This window comes from Pan paniscus, chromosome 8 (genome assembly GCF_029289425.2).
Source record: "Pan paniscus chromosome 8, NHGRI_mPanPan1-v2.0_pri, whole genome shotgun sequence".
NCBI lineage: Eukaryota > Metazoa > Chordata > Mammalia > Primates > Hominidae > Pan > Pan paniscus.
In genome coordinates, this window is record NC_073257.2 from 115,604,399 (window position 1) to 115,617,655 (window position 13,257).

A 13,257-nucleotide genomic window follows, 5' to 3' on the forward strand; every position below is an offset into this window, starting at 1 on the left:
CACAGGCATGTGCCACCATGCCTGGCTCATTTTTCTTTTTTTTGTAGAGATGGGGGTCTCACTATGTTGCTCAGGCTGGTCTCAAACTCCTGGGCTCAAGCAATCCTCCCGCCTTGACCTCCCGAAGTGCTGGGATTACAGGCATAAGCCACCGCACGGGGCCAAGGGCATGTCTTTATCTGCCTTCTTTAGGATTTGGTGACCAAGGGTCTCCTCATCCCAAGCTGTCACATGACTCCCCAGCAATTCACACAGGAGAGACCAAGAAACTACATCAAGCTTCTCTTGCCCACCCCTGCCCATTGACCCCTTATGACTGCAGGGCAAAGGGCTGGGGGCTGGCGGGGCTGGAGGGGCCTAACAGAACTGCACCCAGGCTCCAAGGCCTGCCTCCCCACTTGGCTGCATGGCCTGGGGAAGTCAGGTAACTGCTAGCAACTTCGCTTCCCCATCTGCTAAATGGGGATAATAACATCACCTTCGTGGGTGGCCTAATATTTAAATGAATATTTAAATAAGCATGATGTAGACTACAGAGGAGGTGACCAATACAATAAGGCAAACACTCTTCCTTTCCCTTTCTGCTCCCCTCCCTCCCCCCAATCAGGACACACACACACACACACACACACACACACACACAGACACCCCTATTCAACTGCTGACTTTCCAAGAACACACTGCTAGGGACCAAATGTTTGTGTCCCACCTAAATTCATATGTTAAATCCTAACGCCCAAGGTGATATAGTAGGAGCTGATTAGGCTATGGTCATTAGCCTCATGAATGAGATCAGTGCCTTATAAAAGAGAACCCAGAGAGCTTGTTTCCCTGTCCACCAGGGTAGAGATGACTATGAACCAAGAAGCAGGCCCTCACCAGACACTGAATCTGCTGGTGCCTTGGTTTAGGACTTCCCAGCCTCTTTCATAAGAACTGTGAGAATTTTATTTCTGTTGTTTATAAGCCACCCAGGCTATGGTATTCTGTTCCAGCAGCCTGAACAGACTGACACACACCATCCTCAAAGGAAAACATCAAAGGGGCTGAGGCCGGTACCCACCTACTCTGGCTGGGGTGGAGGTGGGGAGCAGGTGCTGAGGAGGTTGGGAAGGCGTAGTGGGTGTGAGCTGAGTGACGGGTTGGGTCAGGGCTGTGGTTAGAACCGTAGGTCTGGGGCCAGCCAGCCTGGCTTGGATCTTGGCCCTGCACCTGCCAGTTGGGTGACTTTAGGTGAGTGGCTTCATGTCCCTGAGCCTTCAGCTCCTTGGTAAAATCATGTCACAGAAGTACTTACCATGTAAGACCATAGTGAGGACTGAATGACAACAATCATTCATCCAACAGAGACCCTCTGAGACCCTGCTCTGGGACATGCACTGTTCTGGGTGCTGGGGATACAGCTGTGAACAGAACAAAGACAAGTTCATACTCTCCTGGAGCCTGTGTTCTAGTGGGAGGGGCCAACAATAAACACAACAAGCGTCTTAGTCTGTTCAGGCTGTTATAACAGAGTACCTTCTTACACTAGGTAATTTCTTTTTCTTTTTTTTTTTCTTTTTTTTGAGATGGAGTCTTGCTCTGTCACCCAGCTGGAGTGCAGTGGTGCGATCTCGGCTCACTGCAACCTCCACCTTCTGGGTTCAAGCAATTCTCCTGTCTCAGCCTCCCAAGTAGCTGGGATTACAGGCACGTGCCACCATGCCTGGCTAATTTTTGTATTTTTAGCAGAAATGGGGTTTTGCCATGTTGGCCAGGCTGATTTCAAAGTCCTGACCTCAGGTGATCCACCCGCCTTGGGCTCCCAAAGTGCTGGGATTACAGGCGTGAGCCACCGTGCCCGGCCACACTAGGTAATTTCTTAAAAATAGAAATTTATTGCTCACAGTTCTGGAGGCTGAAAGTCCACGATCAAGGCGTCAGCAGATTTGGTGTCTGGTGAAGGCTGGTTCCCCACAGATGGCACACTCTAGCTGTGTCCTCCCATGGCAGAAGGGGCAAATGCTGTGTCCTCACATGATGGAAGGGGCAAGGACCTTGCTGGAGCCTCTTTCATAAGGGCGCAAATCCCATTAACCTTCCGTGTGAGGAGGCAAAACCACCATGGCTGCTCTGTGCCAGGCTCATCAAAGGTGTCCATGAAGAACATCCTTTCTGTGCAGGGCCAGTGGTCTGGAAGAGCAACCGCTAACTGACCGGAGATGGGCCTGGCTCTCCGCCTGCAGAAGCCAGCGAGTGGCCTGGGATCAAAGCCGAGGCGCTCGGGCCTGCTGCCCACCTCCCCCACTGAGTCTGGGCTGTGACAGACCTTGTCTTCTCTGGAAGATGGAAAGGGAAGACGGTCCCCCACCCCAGCCCCCATGAATTCTCAATGGACCCTGCAGCAGCACACTTGAAAGAAGCCAGGGGTTATCTACAAAATTCCAATTAAATCCACAGGCTTTGATAATTTGATAAGCCACTCCACAGTCGCCCCAGAGTCAAAATATGCTGTTACTCGATCCCGTGTTTATGTTCTAGGCTGGAGGGAAGGGAGGTGCACAGTGGCCTGGAAAGGTCCAAACAGCCGGAGAGGGAGGAGGTGCAGGCACTAGGCTGACACATCGGCAGCCTGTCAGCCGAGGGTCATGGACAAGATCTGGCTCTTTTGTGGCAGGCACACTCTGCAGGGGAACACAGGTCTCTCTTGGTGGGTCCTGGAGGCGGAGCAGAGACAGGGCCAGGCCCGGGGAGGGGGAGCCCCTCAGAACTGCCTGGCCACAGCTGAGCTCACTTCCTGAGCCTCAGACCTGTCTTGGGGCTGGAGGCATTCCTATTCCCAGGCCCATAACTTGCCAGACCAGTGGTGAACTGGCCCACGTGGCCAATACCACCTCAAGAAAGAGGCAGATAACCCCTGCTGGCCTGGTGATGGAGCGGCCAAATGCTTCACAGCCCCTCCCTGCAAAAGTCAGGTAGGGACGGAGCGTGCACACATTCCATTCTGTTCCCCAGCCTTCCATGAACACAGGTGTGGAGCACTTCCTGTGCACCAGTAGCACCTGGCCGGGTTATTTGAGTAAACCCTCTTGACCAGCTCGTGAGTTCTGCATTATCTCATTTTAGGGGAACAGAAATGCAGAGACATTGAGCAAATGGCCAAAGATCACTGAGCCTTAAGTGGCAGGGCCTGGCCCCAGAGCCTGGCCCCACAAAGCCATGGCCTGCTGCCTCCCCAACAGCCAAGTGTCTCACTGAGCCTGGTTTCCACTGTTCCTCAAGGGCCTCCTAGAGGTGGGCAAAAGGCTAACTTAATGCCATGAATGAAGTGAGGCCGACGGATTCAGCTGACTGGCAAAGAGCAGGTTTGGAGGCATGGATCACAGGCTGGGTCAGCTGCTTTTGTGGCGATACACCTGCTGCCTCCACCATCAACGATCCTGATCCTTTTCCCCCGTGGCCAGGCACACGATCACGGGGGATCCCAACAGCCACCCATGTAGGGAGGAGCATCTCCTCTCTCCCCATGCAAGGACAGAAAATGAGAGGCTTGGAGAGAACATCACAGCTGGGCAAGGGCGGGTCAGGTGAGGACCCAGGGATACTGCTGCCAGGCTCAGAGCCTTCCCTTGCCCTGAGGCAAGGCAAGGATGAAGAAGGAAGGGGCAGGAGCGCAGAGAGGTGGGGACAGAAAGGAGACCCTGAGGAGCTTCAGGACCACAGTCCCCAAACCAGTGAAGCAGGTGGGAGAAACAGATGAATGTGGGCTTCTGCTTGCAACCTGGAAGTTCTGGGTTCAAATTCCCGCTCTAGCTGTGAGCTCCTGTTTTCTAATCTGTAATGTAGGGATAAGAATATACAAGCCCTGGCCGGGCGCAGTTGCTTATGCCTATAATCCCAGCACTTTAGGAGGCTGAGGCGGGTGGATCCACTTGAACTCAGGAGTTCGAGACCAACCTCGCCAACATGGTGAAACCCCGTCTCTACTAAAAATACAAAAATTAGCCAGTATGGTAGCATGTGCCTGTAATCCCAGCTACCAGGGAGGCTGAGGTAAGGGAATTGCTTGAACCTGGGAGCCAAAAGTTGCAGTGAACCGAGATTGCTCCACTGCACTCCAGCCTGGGTGACAGAGCGAGACTCTGTCTCAAAAAAAAAAAAAAAAGAATATACAAGCCCTGGTGCAAACCTCTCATCATCTGAGTTTCATGGATAACCCTTGGAGGTAGCAAAAACAGGGCTTAATCACTATTCCCTTTTTACAGATGGTTCCCTATTTCTCGCTATTCTTTCTTCTGAAATTTTAAATTTTAATTTTTTGTAGAGACAAGGTCTCACTGTGTTGCCAGGACTGGTCTTGAACTCTTGGGCTCAAGAGATCCACCTGCCTTGGCTTCTCAAAGTGCTGGGATTACAGGTGTGAGCCAATATGCCTAGCTTTTTTTTTTTTTTTCAATCAGCTGAATTTAAGATTCATCCCTGTTTCTCTCTAAATGTAGAAACTTCGGCCAGCACTGAGCCACTAGGGACCACAGGAAGGCTTGGGGAAGTTACGAGGGATCTGCCTGGACATTACACAGCTAGTAGCAGCAGAACTGGGACGTGAACTCAATACTTTGCATCCTATACCCTGTGGCTTTCCACTGCTTCACACTGTGAACCAAGCTACTGATAAGCTCCTGATGGTTCACAGTGCTTGTTTCTTGCCTGAGGCAGCCATCAGTGAAGACGGTCTTTGCTAGGCCAGGTGGGCCTCAGAGCTGCTTTTTCCTCCCTCAAAATGCCCAGGCCATTTCAGGCTATTAGTCTTTTAGCATGCGTGAAGACAGAAGGGTCCCTTTAGGCAGGACTGCCATGTATGGGTGTACAGGCCACATATTCTACAACCTCATGGGCACATTCACAGAAAGTGCAGTGTGAATGGCACCTCCAGAGCCATGCAATGCTCACCCTCATCTTCAGGCTTTCTCCTCCCCATCACCAGGTTCCCCCTGCCTCTCCCCACCTGGCCCAGAGGGTTCCTGTGTCCTACTCTCTCCTTTCCCTCTGTAGTAGCCACCCCATCTGCCTCTCTCTCACCCATCCGGTACTTTAAGCTTCCAGGGGATAGCTATGGAGTGAGCTGATTCATCAGCATCCCCTTAAGTCCTCTCCCCAGCCCTCTCTCTTACCCAACACCCCTCCCTGCCTTCTGCCCACCAGCTCCTGGGTGGGAGCTGAATTTTTCTCTCCAATGAGAACCTATGCTGGGGACTGCAGGTGAGCAGAATGCTCTGAGCAAGAGAGCATGGCCATCTGGATGGAGTCGGGTCCTGGGTGTGAGAAACCAGCATGGCTGAGTGGGCCATCTTTACCACCACCCACAGCATCCCAATTTCAGAGAGAAAAAAGACCTGCATGGTTCCCTGTTTCTCTCCAAACATGGAAACATTAGCCAGCACTGGGCGACTAGGAACCACAGACTTAGGTTCAGGTTTTGTCCTGTCTCCTATCAAACCATCTGCATGACTTTGGGGGAAAAGCACCTGACCTCACCGACCCATGGTTTCCTCCTCTGTAAATAGGACTATTGAATATGGTAATGCCTATCATAAAATGCTATACATAAAAGACACTGGGTAAATTCATTATGATTTTTTATGATGATTATAAAATCTGTTGTAGCAGCCCAGGACTGCTGTTATTTGGCAGGTGAGTTTTCAGCCTAGGCAGTGCACACTGGGACCTCTGCAGCCATAACAGCGAAGAGCAAGGACTGTGCTAGCCCTGAGCGGTCTCAATGGCATGACCATTATATTTTCTGTTATCTCATCTGCTCCTTGTAACAACCCTGTGAGCCAGAAAGAGTTTGTAGGAAAATCTGCTCCACAAATGCAGAGACACTCTTCCCTGCAGCCCTGGGGTAAAGGAAAATGAAGAGTGGGCTCTGGCACTAGGAGCCTGGGGAATAATGTCCCCCATTCCTTTGGACCACTGTTCTTTAGCCCGGCTGGCCCTGCTAGCTCACCTTCTGCTTGTGTTCCCACAGCCTCAGCCTCCCCGGGCTGGCCATTGCTTTAGCCCACGCCTCCCCAGCACACAGGAGAGGCCTGAGCTATTACTTACTCTTTTGGAGGGTTGACATCCTCGGGTCGAGCCTCGAAGAACCGGAAGACTTCATCACACTGTGAGATATGGGGGGGCAGCCGGACAAGTGCCTGTGGAAAGACAGGAAGAAAGGGCATTAGGTGTGATGAACTTGGGAACAGGAAAACCAAGACAGTGTCACCTTACACCAACAGTGACAGAGAGGCTCAAGAACTGAGCCATGGAAGACATGGTCAACCAGCCACCCACCTGTCCACCCAGAAAACTAATCAACAAATCAACCAATCAAATAACGAATCAAACAACCAACCTTCCTTCCTTCCCTCCCTCTTTCTATCCATTTCTCTCAACTAACTAGCCAGCCAACTAACTGACCAACTAACCAACCAGCCAATTAATCAACAAACCAACAAGACAACAACAAGAAAACCCCTAACCAGTTATCCAATCAACCTACCCATCAACCATCCAGTCAACCAACCAACCAACCAACCAACCATCCAACCAGCCAGTCAACCAACTAAACAACTGACTTAAACAAACAAAAAAAGACCACTGAACCCTGGAACCCTGGGTCTTAGGGTCCTCAGGAGCTAATCATTCTGCAGGAACCCTGAGGGAATTCCCTTCTGCACACAGAATAAGTCCAAGATCCATAACCTAACAGTCCAAGGTCACGTCCTCCCAGCCTTGTCTTCCACTAGCCACGCTCTAGCTGCACCAGGCATTCACACTCCCTAAACACTGACCACAAAATTAATTATTTCATGACAAGTTGATAATTGCTGCCAAGGACAACAAAGCACTATGACGGAGTTTGATAGAACCCAAGAAGATGTGGAAGATGGGGAGCCAGTGTTTCAGGAAGGACTCTTTAAAGCTAAGTTCTGAAGGATGGATAAGAATTAACTGGTCAAGGTGGAGGTGGAGCGATCAATCATGTTGGTTTCAGGAGATGAATGAAGGCCAGTGTGGCCTGAGGACCCAGAGCAAGGGAGAGGGGCCATAGGAGGTGGGCAGGGGCATGACTAGCAGGGCCTTGTTTTAGGCCAAGCTGAGGATGCCTGGAGAAACAATGTAAACTGAAGAGTGTGGAAAGGTTTCTTAGAAGAGTGGGCAGGAGCACAGCTTGTGGAGTTTGCAGGGTTTGGACAAGCAGAGAGGAGGAGTGGGCATTCTATGGGAAACAGTAGTCATGGCAAGTGCGTGGGCCAGCTGTGAGCTTGTCATCCAGGCATGGGGAGAGTCTGCAGCTGGAAAGTGAGGCACTAGGTCAGGAGGTAGTCAGAGTTAGGCCAGGCGTGGTGGCTCATGCCGGTAATCCCAGCACTTTGGGAGGCCGAGGTGGGCAGATCACTTGAGGTCAGGAGTTGGAGACCAGCCTGGCCAACGTGGAGGAACCCCGTCTCTATGAAAAATACAAAAATTAGCCAGTGTGGTGGAGGGTACCTGTAATGCCAGCTACTCAGGAGGCCGATGCAGGAGGAGAATCGCTTGAACCCAGGAGGCAGAGGCTGCAGTGAGCCAAGATCGTGCCACTGCACCCCAGCCTGGGCAACAGAGCAAGACTCTGTCTCAAAAAAATATAAATAAATAAAATAAAAATAAAAATAAATAAAATAAAATGAAACAAAATAAAATAAAAAGAAGGTAGTCAGAGTTCATGCTGCACACCAGCACGCAGGACCCTGACCTGGCCCAGTCCGACATGGAGGGGTTGGGGGTGTAGGGTGAGGCCAGGTGTAGCCCCGTTTTCTGGGCCCCTCAATTTAGTATGGGGAGAAATACTGGGGCAAGGAAGGATCCCCTGGTCCAAACAGACAGGAGAGAACACTACCAAAGCAGAGCTGAGGGACGGGGACAGGGAGCCGAGGGCTAGAGCCAGGAGAAGACAGGAAAACCCAGGACTGGAGGAGTCAACAAACACAGGGCTTGTGAGAAACTCCTGATGAGACCTGGTCTATAAGAGAGGACCCTGTCCCATACCCCTGCCTCCTGAAACCTCACACACCACGACCAGCTTCAGATGCAAGGCCTAGATCCAGTGGCTCCTGGGCCAAGTACAGTGAGTCTGTGAGTGTCGTTTCAGGAAATCCTCGTGAGGGTCGTCCTCATGAGCGCACAATTCCCATCCCCATACTACGGGTGAGGAGACAGAGGTGCAGGGAGACATGTGGCCTGCCCACAGGCACCCACGGAGGGTGGGAAAGACTCACTGGAAGGTAAGCTCCATGCAGGCGCGATTTTAGTCTGTTTGGTTGATTTCTGTGTCCCCAGATCCTAGTAGAGTACCTGACAGAGCAGGCACTTGATTTATATTTGTTTAAAGAAATGAATGAAAAATGGATAAGGCAGTGAAGGTTTCCATGTCTATAAGCCCAATATCCAGTAGCTATGGGACATGATAGTGGGGCAAAAAACCCACATATAATCTTAGGTTGCATCTATAGAATTATAATATTGAGGAAGAGGAAAGTAATGGTTTAGTTATTCTCTGAGCTAGTTAGATAACAATTCAAGTGTGCCATCTAGCACCAGGCATCCTATCAAGATGGGCCCTTCTTGATGCCAAACCCACACCCAGGCAAGATGAGATAAGACCAGACCATGGCAGATAAGAGAGCATGATGTAACCCTCAGTCATTCCTTTCAGGGGTCATGGCTCTCCAAGGGTCTCTAAAATAACACATCTCCATCAACAGGCAAAAAACAGAAAAGGAAAATTAACATTAAATGAGCAGCTATGTGTCAGGCCCTGTCCTTGGCCCCTTGACTCCTCCAGTCATCCACCAAACAGTGAGGGCTTTGCAGTGTGTGCTGCATATGGGGCTGTGCCTGGTTTTACAAGGATGAGAGAGAGCAAATCTAATGACATGTCACCCTATTTTGTCCTGGAGGTAGACATCATTGCCTCCACATACGATGGGGACACTGAGGCTGCTGGGGGTGAAGCCATAAGTGAGGAAAGGGGCAGAATCCAGCCCCAAGCTGTGAAGGTCAGATGGGTGGAGCATGCCTCCAGAATATTCAAGTTCTCATTTAACGCACACTGTCCATGCTGTGTTCTCCTTGGGAAGGGTAGAAGGAAAAGGAAATGAAAAACTGAGGAAAGAGAGAGACAGACAGGGAGCGAGAGGGAGGGAGAGAAAGTCAGGGAGGACAGGGGGCCCCAGGAGAGAGTGCCAATGGGGTCGGGATGGGCAGAAGGCAGGAGGAAACCATTACCAGGGATCCCGGCTCTGTGCAAAGTCATTGCCGGGTGACCACCCTGAAAGGGAGAAGGAGGGACGCAGGGCAGGAGAGGGCGGGTTTCAGCAGCCCACAGCACTAGTGCCCTCCCAGCTCAGTGTGCTGCCACTCACCCTAAGCACAGACCCTGGCCAGCCACGGCTCACCCAGCCCTGGCAGGGAACAGAGGGGCTCTTCATGCCGACAGAGACCCACATTCCGGAGGCAGAGGACGCGTGGGCCACGAGGGCCTCAGACAAAGAGGCCTTTTGGTGGAACAACCGCAGCATCTTTATTTAACGGGGAGCCCTGAGGGGAGCCGCGTGGAGGGCTCGTCCTGATTTCAGGCTGACAAGAGGCTCTCAGCCCAGAGCAGCTTCCATCAGAGCTGCTGCCAAAGCTCAGCTCTGGCCAAAATCATTTGGCAGGAGAGAGTGATGCTGAGCAGTGAGTCCCCGCAGCCTGGGCTGGTGATGATGGCCAGGGCCAGGGCACCCCCAAGCCCAGCCGTTGTGAGAAGAGCAGAGTAGGGGGCCAGATAATGGGCATATCAGGGTTAGCAACCCCAGCTTAGGCCTAAAATTCTGCCATGAGACATTCATGATGTATGCCACGTGGTGGTAAAGTCAGGGCCTCAGAGCCTCAGGGCCTCAGAGCCTCAGGACCTCAGGGCTGCAGGCAGATGCAGGTTTGGGTCCTGGCTCTGCCATTTATGGGCTGTGTGAGGCTGGATGCATTACCTGCCCTCTGAGCTCTGGGATGTGACGTGGCACCTACCTAGCTGTTAGGAAGTTAAGTGAGATGAATATGAGAAGCCGAGCACAGTGGCTGGTGAAGAGTACACTCAGTAAATGTGAGCCGTGATAACATTAGTGTCATCGCTGCCATTGTCATTCTTTAGGAGAAAGCAGTGATGAACACTTGAAAGAGCACTGGAATGGGAGACAGGAGTCAATTCTAGTTCCAATTCTGCAGTTATATACTTGCTGTGTGACCTTAGGCAGCTCACTTCACCTCTCTGGTTGTCATTTCTTCCAAGATAAAATGGAATCCCGAAGTATGTCTCACGGAAGAACTCCCTGATGAGGTGAAATGAGCTCTGTGAGCACATGTGAAATCTGCCTTGAGGGTCCCCGCATCTTGGCCTTGGGGATCACCATGTTTGTTACCATCACAAAGCCTCTGAGAAATCCTGCAGGAAAGAAACCTGTAGAGCTTTGTACAAGCCAGCATTTACTACTACTAACAACATCCTGTGGGACTGTGTCATTTAATCAGCACATCAACTCTAAGAGGACAGTATGACTATGATTTCAGTTTTACAGAAGAAGAAACTAAAGCACAGAGAGTTTACATAATTCCCTGAGGCCTCACAGCTAGTAAGTAGCAAAGAGTTTTTTTGTTTGTTTGTTTTTTTGAGACAAAGTCTCACTCTGTCACCCAGGCTAGAGTGCAATGGCCCGATCTGAGCTCACTGCAGCCTCCCCCTCCCCGGGTTCAAGCGATTCTCCTGTCTCAGCCTCCTGAGTAGGTGGGATTTACAGGCACGTGCCACCACGGCAGGCTAATTTTTTGTATTTTTAGTAGAGACGGGGTTTCACCAAGTTGGCCAGGCTGATCTCGAACTCCTGACCTCAAGTAAGTGATCCACCTGCCTCGGCCTCCCAAAGTGCTGGGATTACAGGCATGAGCCATGGCGTCCGGCTGTAAGTAGCAAAATTTTGAATCAGGCTGAGTCCAGAGCCTATGCCCTGATCCACTCCCTCCTGCCTCTAGCTTTACCCACAGGTATTTGCGGTGCTGATTTTCCAGACAACTCCTAGTGACGCCCTGTGGAACACAGCTGAGGCAAATCCAGGTTCAAGACATTCTGAAGTTTCTTCCAGCTCTAACTGTTAATAGCTCTAACTAAACAGCACCATCACCAGTGAATTCATTTGTCTGATCTATCAATCAATCTGATTGAGACTTTCTAATAGAGCTCAGGTGAGCTCAGAGGGTTCCGAAGGCCTCAGGTTGGAGAAGGGCTGAAATGAGTACGACTTTCTAGCCCTCAGGTTCTGGGGCAAGTGGGAGGAAGCATTGCCCTGCGGGCCTGCTGGAACTAGGCAGGTCCCTGGAGAATGTCAGCTGAGCTGGCCTCAGTCCCCCTCCAACCCTGCCATTCTGTAAACCAGGGGTCAGTGAGCTGGCTGAGAGCAGATCTGCAGAAAAGGCATGCAGGAAGGGGCTGGGGTAGTGGGTACCTGGGTCGTGGGGACTGGTAATGAGGTGCTGAAGAGCCATTCAGGTTTTGCCATCAGCTAGCCCTGCCAGTTTCCCCATTTCCAGTCCTAAACTGTCCTGCAGTCTCCAGCTCCTGCCCCTCAAGACCATTTCATGGGGGCCATGACTTGAGCCACCACTTAGCACTGAGTGTCATCATGGCCAATGATGCAGGTGTAAACAAGGGAGAGGGTGGCTGCATTGTGTGTCTCTAAGACCTCCACTCAGCTATGGTGAGCACAAGTGTGGTCTTTGCACATGCAAGTGGCACAGGAGGGGGCCCCGGCAGACTGTGCTCAGGCCTTCTGCCTTGAAACGGTCATCCTCCACAGAGCCCACCACTCTGGGTAATGCCTGCGTCAGGACAAAGAGCAAAGCTCTGCATTTGGCAAAACACTACAGGTGCCCACTCTTTACACAGGATCAATTGCTTCTCTTTTCAGCAGCATCAGTTTCTTTTCTCGTTTTTTTTTTTTTTTTTTGCTCCTTTCTGCACACTGATTTTTTTTTGTTTTTAATTTTTTTAAAGCATCAGTTTCTAATCCCTGGAAATCTTATGGGTAAAAGCCCGGCCGCGCTGGGTGGAGTTGGAGGTGTGGCACAAGGGGGCTGGCATCCTGCCCATCTGGCCTCCCACCTGTGTCCTTCCAGCCCCACCTCTGGGGCTGCCTCTAACCTGCTTGGACTGTTCTTTCTAGGTCACCATCTAGAAAGCTGGGGTCTCACTGAACTTCTGAGTTCAGAGTATTCAAAACACATGGGTTTTCTTTTTGAAGGATCTGAGCAGCGACTCCCCTTGAAATGTAAATGATGTCTAATTCTTGGTAGCAGTTTAAGCCATTTCACAAGGGATCTTAGTACATCAGGGCCTGGGGGATATGTCACTCTCTGAGGAAGTTTTGTCTACTTGTGATCTTTCCATCTTGTCATCAGGCATTGGCTGGACAATCCCTTAGGGCTGGGCTTCCTGTTTATTAGTGAAGACACAGAGACGACAAATGTGGCCCTCAAGGAGCTCATAGTCTGGGAGAAGACAGACACACAGAAGTTACCCTCCTGCAGAGGAGAAATGCACAGAGTGGGGGTGGGCGCAGTCCTCTGGGGGCAGAATGGCAGGAGTGATCAGCTTTTCCTGGGGAGTCATGAGGCTTATGGAAGGGCCCACTGCGGAGACTGAATGTGCACCCAGGCAGGGGACCAGCACAGGCTCAGGGGCGGAGGCCTGGCTAGCTGGGGATGGCCTTGTGTCTGTCAGACTGGACTGCAGGATATGGAAGACAGAGGCAGGAGCTGAGGCCCCAGCAGCACTTGGAACCAGCTCACACAGGGCCCAGCTGAGGTGCTCAGATATTCTTCTCGGGGGCAGCAGGACTCCTCTGAAGGAGTCCCGTTTTTTTTTTTTTTTTGAAACAGGGTCTCACTGTGTTGCCCAGGCTGGAGTGCAGTGGTGCAATCATGGCTCACTGCAGCCTCTGCCTCCCAGGCTCAAGTGACCCTCCCACCTCAGCCTCACCAATAGATGGGACTGCCGGCGTGCACTACCACGCCCAGGTACTTTTTGTATTTTTTGTAGAGACAGGGTTTCACCATGTTGCCCAGGCTGGTCTCAAACCCCTGGGCTCAAGCAATATGCCCACTTTGGCCTCCCAAAGTGCTGGGATTACAGACATGAGCCACTGTGCCCGGCCCTCTGAAGGT

General features: G+C 51.4%; 1 protein-coding gene across 3 annotated transcripts in view; it reads right to left on the reverse strand.

The window, feature by feature from the left end:
- The window catches only part of SH3PXD2A (SH3 and PX domains 2A), a 261,615-nt gene that overhangs the window by 123,856 nt on the left and 124,502 nt on the right, over nt 1-13,257 (reverse strand). For all 3 annotated transcript variants that reach the window (XM_034931423.4, XM_034931425.4, XM_034931424.3), the window contains exon 5: nt 6,085-6,176. In XM_034931423.4, coding sequence (XP_034787314.1) covers nt 6,085-6,176 — 92 coding nt within the window. The remainder of the gene's footprint in view (nt 1-6,084; nt 6,177-13,257) is intronic.